Source organism: Dendropsophus ebraccatus, chromosome 1 (genome assembly GCF_027789765.1).
Source record: "Dendropsophus ebraccatus isolate aDenEbr1 chromosome 1, aDenEbr1.pat, whole genome shotgun sequence".
NCBI lineage: Eukaryota > Metazoa > Chordata > Amphibia > Anura > Hylidae > Dendropsophus > Dendropsophus ebraccatus.
The window spans coordinates 10,491,242-10,503,555 of record NC_091454.1 but is presented as its reverse complement, the minus strand read 5'-3'; the positions used below and the strand labels follow the sequence as shown (position 1 = coordinate 10,503,555).

The following is a 12,314-nucleotide window of genomic DNA, read 5'->3' as shown; positions in this document are numbered from 1 at the left end:
ACAGGAATATAACTACTATAATACTGCTCCTATATACAGGAATATAGCTACTATAATACTGCTCCTATATACAAGAATATAACTACTATAATACTGCTCCCTATATACAGGAATATAACTACTATAATACTGCTCCTATATACAGGAATATAACTACTATAATACTGCTCCTATATACAGGAATATAATTACTATACTACTGCCCCCTATACAGGAATATAACTACTATAATACTGCTCCTATATACAGGAATATAACTACTATAATACTGCCCCCTATATACAGGGATATAACTACTATAATACTGCTCCTATATACAGGAATATAACTACTATAATACTGCTCCTATATACAAGAATATAACTACTATAATACTGCTCCTATATACAAGAATATAACTACTATAATACTGCTCCTATATACAGGAATATAACTACTATAATACTGCCCCTATATACAGGAATATAACTACTATAATACTGCTCCTATATACAGGAATATAACTACTATAATACTGCCCCTATATACAGGGATATAACTACTATAATACTGCCCCCTATATACAGGAATATAACTACTATAATACTGCCCCCTATATACAGGAATATAACTACTATAATACTGCTCCTATATACAAGAATATAACTACTATAATACTGCTCCTATATACAGGAATATAACTACTATAATACTGCCCCCTGTATTGGTGATCTGCGTCCTGGTATACACCCCATATATCTGGCGGTCACACTGTTCTCCCCCTCTGGGTGGGTGGGCTCGGTGACAAGGCTCCCTCTGTGTATAACCAGTGTCCCCCAGTACAGGACTGGTTGCTATGACTTCAGGAGATGCAGCCGCTCGCAGTGTCACTTTAACCCTTCCTGAGGTGGAGAATGCTCTGTGAGTGCGCACAATGGCCGGTGCCTGTATATAGTATATCACATCCTGGCTATAGGAGGACGCGTGTATTGCAGGAGTCCCATGTAATGCGCCAAAATTTATCATTCCAAAAAATTAGGCCACATGGCCTGCGGTGTATGAGGGGTCACACGGCCCCCGGTGTCAGCGGTGTATGAGGGGTCACACGGCCCCCGGTGTCAGCGGTGTATGAGGGGTCACACGGCCCCCGGTGTCAGCGGTGTGTGAGGGGTCACACGGCCTCCGGTGTCAGCGGTGTATGAGATCACACGGCCTGCGGTGTATGAGGTCATGCGGTCTCCTGCGTCAGCGGTGTATGAGGTCACGCGGCCTCCAGTGTCACCGGTGTATAAGGTCACACGGCCTCCAGTGTCAGCAGTGTATAAGGTCACACGGCCTCAAGTGTCAGCGGTGTATAAGGTCACACGGCATGCGGTGTATGAGATCACACGGCCTGCGGTGTATGAGGTCATGCGGTCTCCTGCGTCAGCGGTGTATGAGGTCACGCGGCCTCCAGTGTCACCGGTGTATAAGGTCACACGGCCTCCAGTGTCAGCAGTGTATAAGGTCACACGGCCTCAAGTGTCAGCGGTGTATAAGGTCACACGGCATGCGGTGTATGAGGTCACGTGGTCTACTGCGTCAGTGGTGTATGAGGTCACGTGGCCTCCGGTGTCAGCGGTGTATGAGGTCACGCGGTGTATGAGGTCACGCGGCCTCTGGTGTCAGCGGTGTATGAGGTCACGCGGCCTCTGGTGTCAGCGGTGTATGAGGTCACGCGGCCTCCGGTGTCAGCGGTGTATGAGGTCACGCGGCCTCCGGTGTCAGCGGTGTATGAGGTCACGCGGCCTCTGGTGTCAGCGGTGTATGAGGTCACGCGGCCTCCGGTGTCAGCGGTGTATGAGGTCACGCGGCCTCCGGTGTCAGCGGTGTATGAGGTCACGCGGCCTCCGGTGTCAGCGGTGTATGAGGTCACGCGGCCTCCGGTGTCAGCGGTGTATGAGGTCACACGGCCTGCGGTGTATGAGGTCACGTGGTCTCCTGCGTCAGCGGTGTGTGAGGTCACATGACTTGCTTTTAGACTTTTACAATGTGTCCATAGGTAGCCGCCAATATTAATATCTATACATACTGCAGTGCAGCCGCCCCCCCCCGCCCATCAGCTGAGCCCATATACTTGCTGAGGTCAGGAGAAGCTTCTCAGCAGGGATGTCAGCTCCGCAGCATTATTACACCGCCTTCTGCTTGTCTAGTATCCAGCAGTTTCTATGTGTAAATAGTATTTAAATAGGGATCAACTTGTGAGCAAACTTCTATTTAAAAGAACTCAGATCTTCCAGTACTTATCAGCTGCTGTATGTCCTGCAGGAAGAGGTGTATTCTTTCCAGTCTGACACAGTCCTCTCTGCTGCTCCCTCTGTCCATGTCAGGAACTGTCCAGAGCAGGAGAGGTTTTCTATGGGGATTTGCTGCTGCTCTGGACAGTTCCTGACATGGACAGAGGTGGCAGCAGAGAGCACTGTGTCAGACTGGAGAGAATACACCACTTCCTGCAGGACATACAGCAGTTGATAAGTACTGGAAGACTAGAGGTGTGTATGTTATATGTAGTGCGCCCTCTGCTGGCCGTATGTGACGCTTCTCTCTCTCTCTCTTCTCTCTTTCAGGTCGCTGCGTCACAGATTTTAATTTCACTAAATTATTCTCAGCCTGGAACATTTATTTTTTTGGTTTTGTTTTGCGTTGTTTCTTCCTCTGCGTTTTGGGGATCCCGGAAAGATGTCCCGCAGCCCCGATGTGAAGGAAGACCCCGTGGAGTGCCCCCTTTGCATGGAGCCCTTGGAGATTGATGACATCAATTTCTTCCCCTGCACATGTGGATATCAGATCTGCCGCTTCTGCTGGCACCGTATACGCACAGACGAGAACGGGCTGTGTCCCGCATGCAGAAAGGTGAGGACGGGCCCTGCGGCTGATGCACATAGCCCGACTCCTGCACATATCTGACCAGAGTGGCTGATGCACATAGCCCGACTCCTGCCACATGTGACCAGAGCGGCTGATGCACATAGCCCGACTCCTGCCACATACCTGCCCAGAGCGGCTGATGCACATAGCCCGACTCCTGCCACATATCTGACCAGAGCGGCTGATGCACATAGCCCGACTCCCCCCACATATCTGACCAGAGCGGCTGATGCACATAGCCCGTCTCCTGCCACATGGGACCAGAGCGGCTGATGCACATAGCCCGACTCCCCCCACATATCTGACCAGAGCGGCTGATGCACATAGCCCGACTCCCCCCACATATCTGACCAGAGCGGCTGATGCACATAGCCCGACTCCCCCCACATATCTGACCAGAGCGGCTGATGCACATAGCCCGACTCCTGCCACATATCTGACCAGAGCATTTGATGCACATAGCCCGACTCCTGCCACATGTGACCAGAGCGGCTGATGCACATAGCCCGACTCCTGCCACATACCTGCCCAGAGCGGCTGATGCACATAGCCCGACTCCTGCCACATATCTGACCAGAGCGGCTGATGCACATAGCCCGACTCCCCCCACATATCTGACCAGAGCGGCTGATGCACATAGCCCGACTCCCCCCACATATCTGACCAGAGCATCTGATGCACATAGCTCTTTTTGCAACAGCTGGAGGGCCACAGGTTCCCCATCCCTGCCGCAACGTCCTTGCCGGCAGTGAATAGGTGATCTCAGGCACTGTATCTCCTCAGCCTCGGTTCTCATCTGTTTGTCTGCCTTCCTCCAGCCATATCCAGAAGACCCCGCAGTCTACAAACCCCTCTCCCAGGAAGAACTGCAGAGGATAAAGAATGAAAAGAAGCAGAAACAGAACGAACGCAAACAGAAAATATCAGAAAACCGCAAGCACTTGGCCAGTGTACGCGTGGTGCAGAAAAACCTAGTCTTTGTAGTGGGCCTCTCACAACGCCTCGCAGACCCAGAGGTGAGTGGTCAGCAAGCTGCTGTTTATGGATCCAGTAGGCTTTGTTCACACTCCTCCTGGTTTTCTTGGTGTAATCCCTAAAGGGGTTATCCAGCTCTACAAAAACATGGCTACTCTTCCCCCCCCCCCCCCCCCCCTCGTTTCCAGTTCAGGTGTGGTTTGCAAATAAGCTCCATTTACCTCAATGGAACTGAGTTCTAAACCCCACCCAATCTTGAGACAAGAGAGGGGGAAAGTGGCCATGTTTTTGCAGCGCTGGATAACCCCTTTAAAGGGTTTGTATAGTTTATCCAGCGTGTGGCTGATCCTCAGGTTGTCTCTGGTGTTGTGGCTTTGCTTCACTAAATGAGACTAAGCCGCAGTACCAGAAACAACCTATTGCCGGGGTGGCGCTGTTCTTGGGGTTATCTTTGTACAATCCTTTACATCTCTATCAGATAGGAACGGACTGACTTGATTTCTCTTTATTCACAGGTATTAAAAAGGCCAGAATATTTCGGGAAGTTTGGGAAAATACACAAAGTTGTTATCAACAACAGCACATCCTATGCAGGCTCACAGGTCCGTGCCCTGCTACTGTTCTGAATGAGCTTAGATGAGTTTCAGTGGTGTAAAGGGGTTAATGTAAGGATCCCTGGTGGGCTGGAGCTGTGAAGGGGTTAATGTAAGGAGCCCTGGTGAGCTAGGGCTGTGAAGGGGTTAATGTAAGGATCCTTGGTGAGCTAGGGATGTGAAGGGGTTAATGTAATGATCCCTGGTGAGCTAGGGCTGTGAAGGGGTTAATGTAAGGATTTCCAGTGGGATGGGGCTGTGAAGGGATTAATGTAAGGGTCCCTATGGAGCTAGGGCTGTGAAGGGGTTAATGTAAGGATCCCTGGTGGGCTCAGACAGTCAAATGTCAAATACAGCACTAAATGGAACTATAAAATTCCCCTTTAGTTTAGCACATTACAATTGGTCTATTGGTACAGCAGTCAACTGGTTAACTTTATGGTCCCTGATAGAGGACAGTGATAGGGGAACTCCAGAGGGGGGAAATCCTCTGCTGTCAGAAAGACTTGTAAACTACTGCTATTAAAAAATCTCCACTCATCCAGTACTTATCAGCTGCTGTGTGTCCTGCAGGAAGAGGTGTATTCTTTCCAGTCTGGCACAGTGCTCTCTGCTGCCACCTCTGTCCATGTCAGGAACTGTCCAGAGCAGCAGCAAATCCCTATAGAAATCCTCTCCTGCTCTGGACAGAGGTGACAGCAGAGAGCACTGTGTCAGGCAGGAAAGAATACACCACTTCCTGCAGGACGTACAGTAGCTAATAAGTTCTGGAAGACTGGAGATTTTTAATTAGAAGTAAATTAACTTTCTGACAGCAGTTTTCTTTTTTCCTCTGGGGTTCTCCTTTAATCCTTCATACCTGAGGTCCTGTGGTGCTTCCCCCTTACGTTGATTTGCTGATCATTAGGAGGATTGCTCAGGGTTATGCTTCTGAATAACACATTTTACATGTCAAAAGTTTTTTAAAATGATGGTGACACTTTAAAGTATTGAAAGTTTTTGACGATATCATCTTGTCTCTTTGCAGGGTCCAAGTGCCAGCGCATACGTAACGTACATACGGTCAGAAGACGCACTCCGAGCTATACAATGTGTCAACAATGTGGTAGTAGATGGCAGAACGCTTAAGGTAACAGCAGTATTCCTGCATGGTGTTACTGTATGATCATATTGTGATGTCCTGCTGGTGGTGTGACAGAGAGGGGATAGAGAGGACTGTGCAGCTGTAACTGTATGACCGCACAGTTCTCTCAGTAATCATAGAAATGAGTGCAGGGAGGGGATAGAGAGGACTGTGCAGCTGTAACTGTATGACCACACAGTTCTCTGTGATCATAGAGATGAGTGCAGGGAGGGTATAGAGAGGACTGTGCAGCTGTAACTGTATGGTCACACAGTTCTCTCAGCGATCATAGAGATGAGTGCAGGGAGGGTATAGAGAGGACTGTGCAGCTGTAACTGTATGGTCACACAGTTCTCTCAGTGATCATATAGATGAGTGCAGGGATGGGATAGAGAGGACTGTGCAGCTGTAACTGACCACACAGCTCTCTCTCTGACAGGGGTCCCCAAACTTTTTACACAGGGGGCCAGTTCACTGTCCCTAAGACCATCGGAGGGCCGGACTATAAAAAAATCCCAGTGCAAAATGCCACAACCCCCACCCCCCAAAGTAAAAGCATCCCTCCCCCCACTTCACATTCACCCCCTCGAGCAACTCAAGCACATACTCAAGCAGGTATGTGGGTTACCCCCTGTATATAGGATCCCCTGCTGTGCTCCCATATAGTAATAATGTCCCATGCCTTGTCCTCTATATACTAATAATGTGTCCCTGCATTGTCCCTCGTATAGTAATAATGCTCCCTGTTGGGCTCTCTACATAGTAGTAATGTCCCCATATAGTTATATTGTCCCCCGTATAGTAATAGCGTCCCCCCGCAATGTCCCCCGTATAGTTTTATAATGTCCCCCATATAGTAATAATGTCCCCCCGTATAGTTATATTGTCCCCTGCAATGTCCCCCGTATAGTTATATTGTCCCCCTGCAATGTCCCCCGTATAGTTATATTGTCCCCCTGCAATGTCCCCCGTATAGTTATATTGTCCCCCTGCAATGTCCCCCGTATAGTTATATTGTCCCCTTGCAATGTCCCCCGTATAGTTATATTGTCCCCCTGCATTGTCCCCCGTATAGTAGTAATGTCCCCCTGCAATGTCCCCCGTATAGTTTTATATTGTCCCCCTGCAATGTCCCCCCGTATAGTTGTAGTGTCCCCCTGCAATGTCCCCCGTATAGTAGTAGTGTCCCCCGTATAGTTATATTGTCCCCCTGCAATGTCCCCCGTATAGTTATATTGTCCCCCTGCAATGTCCCCCGTATAGTTATATTGTCCCCCTGCAATGTGCCCCGTATAGTAGTAGTTTCCCTCGTATAGTTATATTGTCCCCCTGCAGTGTCCCCCGTATAGTTATATTGTCCCCCTGCAGTGTCCCCCGTATAGTTATATTGTCCCCCTGCAATGTCCCCCGTATAGTTATATTGTCCCCCCGCAATGTCCCCGTATAGTTATATTGTCCCCCTGCAATGTCCCCCGTATAGTTATAATGTCCCACTGCATTGCTACAAAAAAAATAATTATACTCACCTAATACTGTCTTCGTCTCTCCTGGCCTCCTCTCTCCTCTTCAGCTGGTCAGTCGCAGGAGGGATCCTCCAGCAGGTGCAGCGACGTCATCACCGCCCCTGCCGGAGGATCCCTCAGAGATCATTTCCAGGTTACATCTGGGGCGGGGGGTCCGTGTGGTGCCGAGGAGATAGGCTGCAGGGCCGACATCTCGCACTGCTTCGGGATCTGCGGTCCGTTGCACATCAACACCCCACCCCGCCCCGCCCGGGGATGACGGCGGCGTGGATGTGGGGCAAGGGTAGGGATAGGCAGCGGTGTGGAAGTGCGACGGGGGCCGGATAAATAGCCTCTGGGGGCAGCATGTGGGCTGTAGTTTGGGGACCCCTGCTCTATGATCTTAGAAATGAGTGCAGGGAGGGGATAGAGAGGACTGTGGAGCTGTAATGATCTTTCGGTACATTTACACAGAGAGATTATCTGCCAAAGATTTGAAGCCAAAGCCATAAACAGATTATAAACAGAGATCAGGTCGTAAAGGAAAGCCTGAGATTTTTCCTCTTTTCAAATCCATTCCTGGCTTTGGCTTCAAATCTTTGGCAGATAATCTGTCAGATAATTTTTCTGTGGAAATGCACCCTTAGAGATGAGTGCAGGGAGGGGATAGAGAGGACTGTGCAGCTGTACCTGTGACCACACTGTTCTCTCTATGATCAGATAGCGATGAGGAGCAATCAGCTTGATCACTTAGAGCAGTGATTTTCAACCTTTTTTGAGCCGCGGCACACTTTTTATACTTAAAAAATCCCGGGGCACACCACCAACCAAAATGGCACTAAAACAGTACATATTATACATATAGTTAATAATATAGATTCTAAATGTATTTATGCTCACTCAGTGTGAAACCTGGGCCTATTTTCTTCTCCCCCCTGTGCTTCTCTCCACCATACTTCTCCCCCCTACTTCTCTCCTGTGCTTCTCTCCACCATACTTCTCCCCCCTACTTCTCTCCTGTGCTTCTCTCCACCATACTTCTCCCCCCTGGGCTTCTCTCCACCATACTTCTCCCCCCTACTTCTCTCCTGTGCTTTTCTCCACCATACTTCTCCCCCCTGGGCTTCTCTCCACCATACTTCTCCCCCCTGGGCTTCTCTCCACCATACTTCTCCCCCCTACTTCTCTCCTGTGCTTCTCTCCACCATACTTCTCCCCCCTGGGCTTCTCTCCACCATACTTCTCCCCCCTACTTCTCTCCACCATACTTCTCCCCCCTACTTCTCTGCTGTGCTTCTCTCCACCATACTTCTCCCCCCTACTTCTCTCCTGTGCTTCTCTCCACCATGCTTCGCCCCCCTACTTCTCTCCTGTGCTTCTCTCCACCATGCTTCGCCCCCCTACTTCTCTCCTGTGCTTCTCTCCACCATACTTCTCCCCCCTACTTCTCTCCTGTGCTTCTCTCCACCATGCTTCTCCCCCCTACTTCTCTCCACCAAACTTCTCTCCCCCATCCCCAGGTTTCTCTCCCCCATTATTTTCTCCTGTTTCACAGGGGCACCATAGTTTGGGGAACTTTCCCCGCGGCACACCCGACTATGTGTCGCGGCACACTAGTTGAAAATCACTGACTTAGAGGATGGCTCAGAGAACTTTTTTACGCCTTTAAGGGGTTAGGGACCCTGCACCAGCTGTATTTTTATGGCGCTCATTTCAGCTTTTACAAACGTTCCTGATCTGCACAGCCGCCCCTGCAGTACAGAGAGGCGCCCCCCAGTGTGCGGTAATGATCTGTGCGCCCATTCCCTGGGGTGGGAGTTGGATCCCAGAATGGGCTGTGTGTGCGGAGGTAACGCCTCAGTGTGAGCACAGCGCCCCCTACCTCTGCCACCTTCCCGCTCTTGTTCTGCGCCATTATTTCCGACAGCCAACAATGTCGGCCGGCGCGGCTTTGTCTCTGAGCCGAGAACACATCCCCCCCCTCCTCCTGCTTCTTGTTCTCGTCTTTTATTTTGGAATGGTCGGAGTTTACTGTTATTATTCAGTCGTATTAATAATCGTGGGGAATAGAAGGGGCGGAAAACAAATGCAATTTAAAGGGACAGCGTATTTGTAGTATAAATTCTGGGTGGTGTGTCTCTCTTAAAGGGACCCTGTCGCTTAGAAAAACATTTGACCCTTTAAAACGGGGACCTCCAGCTGTTACAAAACTACAACTCCCATCATGCCTGGGCGGCCGGAGCTAAAGCTTTGGCTGCCCAGAAATGATGGGAATTGTAGTTTTGGAGACTCTTAAGTGTTAAGATGTTAGTTTTTCCAGGTGACTGGTCCCTTTAAGGCTTCACTCTTAGTAACTGTGACGTCTTCTCTCTCCTCCTGAAGGCATCTTTAGGTACTACGAAATACTGCAGCTACTTCTTAAAGAATATGCAGTGTCCAAAGCCGGACTGTATGTATCTACACGAGCTGGGGGACGAGGCGGCCAGCTTCACGAAAGAAGAAATGCAGGTAAGAGATCGGGCGGCGGTGGGATTACAGCTCCGGAGGCTGCAGTTGTTAGGATGGATGGCTCCCCCTCCCTTCTGTATGGCAGAAGTTAGAGCTGCATTCATAGAGCTTAGTATAACACCATGAAGCCTAAATGGGCGCTGTCACTTTAAGAAGAAGAAAAAAAAATCCTGGAAGTGACTGCAGGAGGGAGGCTCCTTGTCTGTACATCATGTCTGGGATCATTGGGGTGCGGGGGGGGTGGAGTTACATGGGATGATTGATGGAGACTCTCAAAGTGGCGGAGCAGGATCAGATGCCGCGGATGTGTGATTGATTATAGGTAATAAGGGCAATAGAGCCGCACTGATCACAGTACAGCAAGGACTACGAGGGCAGGTGAGGCTGCTCCACACCCGGCTTACCTGTATAATGCACTATATGTATGTATGTATAGTAATTACCTGTATAATACACTATATGCATGTATAGTACTTACCTGTATAATACACTATATGTATGTATAGTGCTTACCTGTATAATACACTATATGTATGTATAGTGCTTACCTGTATAATACACTATATGTATGTATAGTGCTTACCTGTATAATACACTATATGTATGTATAGTGCTTACCTGTATAATACACTATATGTATGTATGTATGTATAGTGCTTACCTGTATAATACACTGTATGTATGTATAGTGCTTACCTGTATAATACACTATATGTATGTATAGTGCTTACCTGTATAATACACTATATGTATGTATAGTGCTTACCTGTATAATACACTATATGTATGTATAGTGCTTACCTGTATAATACACTATATGTATGTATAGTGCTTACCTGTATAATACACTATATGTATGTATAGTGCTTACCTGTATAATACACTATATGTATGTATAGTGCTTACCTGTATAATACACTATATGTATGTATAGTGCTTACCTGTATAATACACTATATGTATGTATAGTGCTTACCTGTATAATACACTATATGTATGTATAGTGCTTACCTGTATAATACACTATATGTATGTATAGTGCTTACCTGTATAATACACTATATGTATGTATAGTGCTTACCTGTATAATACACTATATGTATGTATAGTGCTTACCTGTATAATACACTATATGTATGTATAGTGCTTACCTGTATAATACACTATATGTATGTATAGTGCCTACCTGTATAATACACTATATGTATGTATAGTGCTTACCTGTATAATACACTATATGTATGTATAGTGCTTACCTGTATAATACACTATATGTATAGTAATTACCTGTATAATACACTATATGTATGTATAGTGCCTACCTGTATAATACACTATATGTATGTATAGTGCTTACCTGTATAATACACTATATGTATGTATAGTAATTACCTGTATAATACACTATATGTATGTATAGTGCTTACCTGTATAATACACTATATGTATGTATAGTGCTTACCTGTATAATACACTATATGTATGTATAGTGCCTACCTGTATAATACTATATACACTGCTCAAAAAAATAAGGGAACACTGAAATAACACCACCTAGATATGAATGAATGAAATCTTCTCATTGATACTTTGTTCTGTACAAAGTTTAATGTGGCTGTATGACCTCCCTACAAGGCCCGGGCATACTCCTGATGAGGTGTCTGTATGACCTCCCTACAAGGCCCGGGCATGCTCCTGATGAGGTGTCTGTATGACCTCCCTACAAGGCCCGGGCATGCTCCTGATGAGGTGTCTGTATGACCTCCCTACAAGGCCCGGGCATGCTCCTGATGAGGTGTCTGTATGATCTCCCTACACCACCCGGGCATGCTCCTGATGAGGTGTCTGTATGATCTCCCTACAACACCTGGGCATGCTCCTGATGAGGTGTCTGTATGATCTTCCTACACCACCCGGGCATGCTCCTGATGAGGTGTCTGTATGATCTCCTTACAACACCTGGGCATGCTCCTGATGAGGTGTCTGACCTCCCTACAAGGCCCGGGCATGCTCCTGATGAGGTGTCTGACCTCCCTACAAGGCCCGGGCATGCTCCTGATGAGGTGTCTGACCTCCCTACAAGGCCCGGGCATTCTCCTGATGAGGTGTCTGTATGAACTCCCTACAAGGCCCGGGCATGCTCCTGATGAGGTGTCTGTATGACCTCCCTACAAGGACCGGGCATGCTCCTGATGAGGTGTCTGTATGACCTCCCTACAAGGCCCGGGCATGCTCCTGATGAGGTGTCTGTATGACCTCCCTACAAGGCCCGGGCATGCTCCTGATGAGGTGTCTGTATGATCTCCCTACACCACCCGGGCATGCTCCTGATGAGGTGTATGTATGACCTCCCTACAAGGCCCGGGCATGCTCCTGATGAGGTGTCTGTATGATCTTCCTACACCACCCGGGCATGCTCCTGATGAGGTGTCTGTATGATCTCCCTACAACACCTGGGCATGCTCCTGATGAGGTGTCTGACCTCCCTACAAGGCCCGGGCATGCTCCTGATGAGGTGTCTGACCTCCCTACAAGGCCCGGGCATGCTCCTGATGAGGTGTCTGTATGGCCTCTCTACAAGGCCCGGGCATGCTCCTGATGAGGTGTCTGTATGACCTCCCTACAAGGCCCGGGCATGCTCCTGATGAGGTGTCTGTATGACCTCCCTACAAGGACCGGGCATGCTCCTGATGAGGTGTCTGTATGACCTCCCTACAAGGCCCGTGC

At 48.4% G+C, this 12,314-nt stretch overlaps 2 protein-coding genes across 10 annotated transcripts in view; both read left to right on the top strand.

Annotated features, from left to right (window-relative positions):
* The window catches only part of CNOT4 (CCR4-NOT transcription complex subunit 4), a 51,726-nt gene that overhangs the window by 14,359 nt on the left and 25,053 nt on the right, over positions 1–12,314 (top strand). For all 9 annotated transcript variants that reach the window (XM_069966855.1, XM_069966864.1, XM_069966845.1 and 6 more), the window contains exons 2-6: positions 2,586–2,871; positions 3,705–3,902; positions 4,377–4,463; positions 5,482–5,583; positions 9,462–9,587. In XM_069966855.1, coding sequence (XP_069822956.1) covers positions 2,698–2,871; positions 3,705–3,902; positions 4,377–4,463; positions 5,482–5,583; positions 9,462–9,587 — 687 coding nt within the window. In that variant the 5' untranslated portion in view covers positions 2,586–2,697. The remainder of the gene's footprint in view (positions 1–2,585; positions 2,872–3,704; positions 3,903–4,376; positions 4,464–5,481; positions 5,584–9,461; positions 9,588–12,314) is intronic.
* The window catches only part of MTPN (myotrophin), a 230,721-nt gene that overhangs the window by 203,801 nt on the left and 14,606 nt on the right, over positions 1–12,314 (top strand). The gene's annotated exons all lie outside the window — the stretch shown is intronic.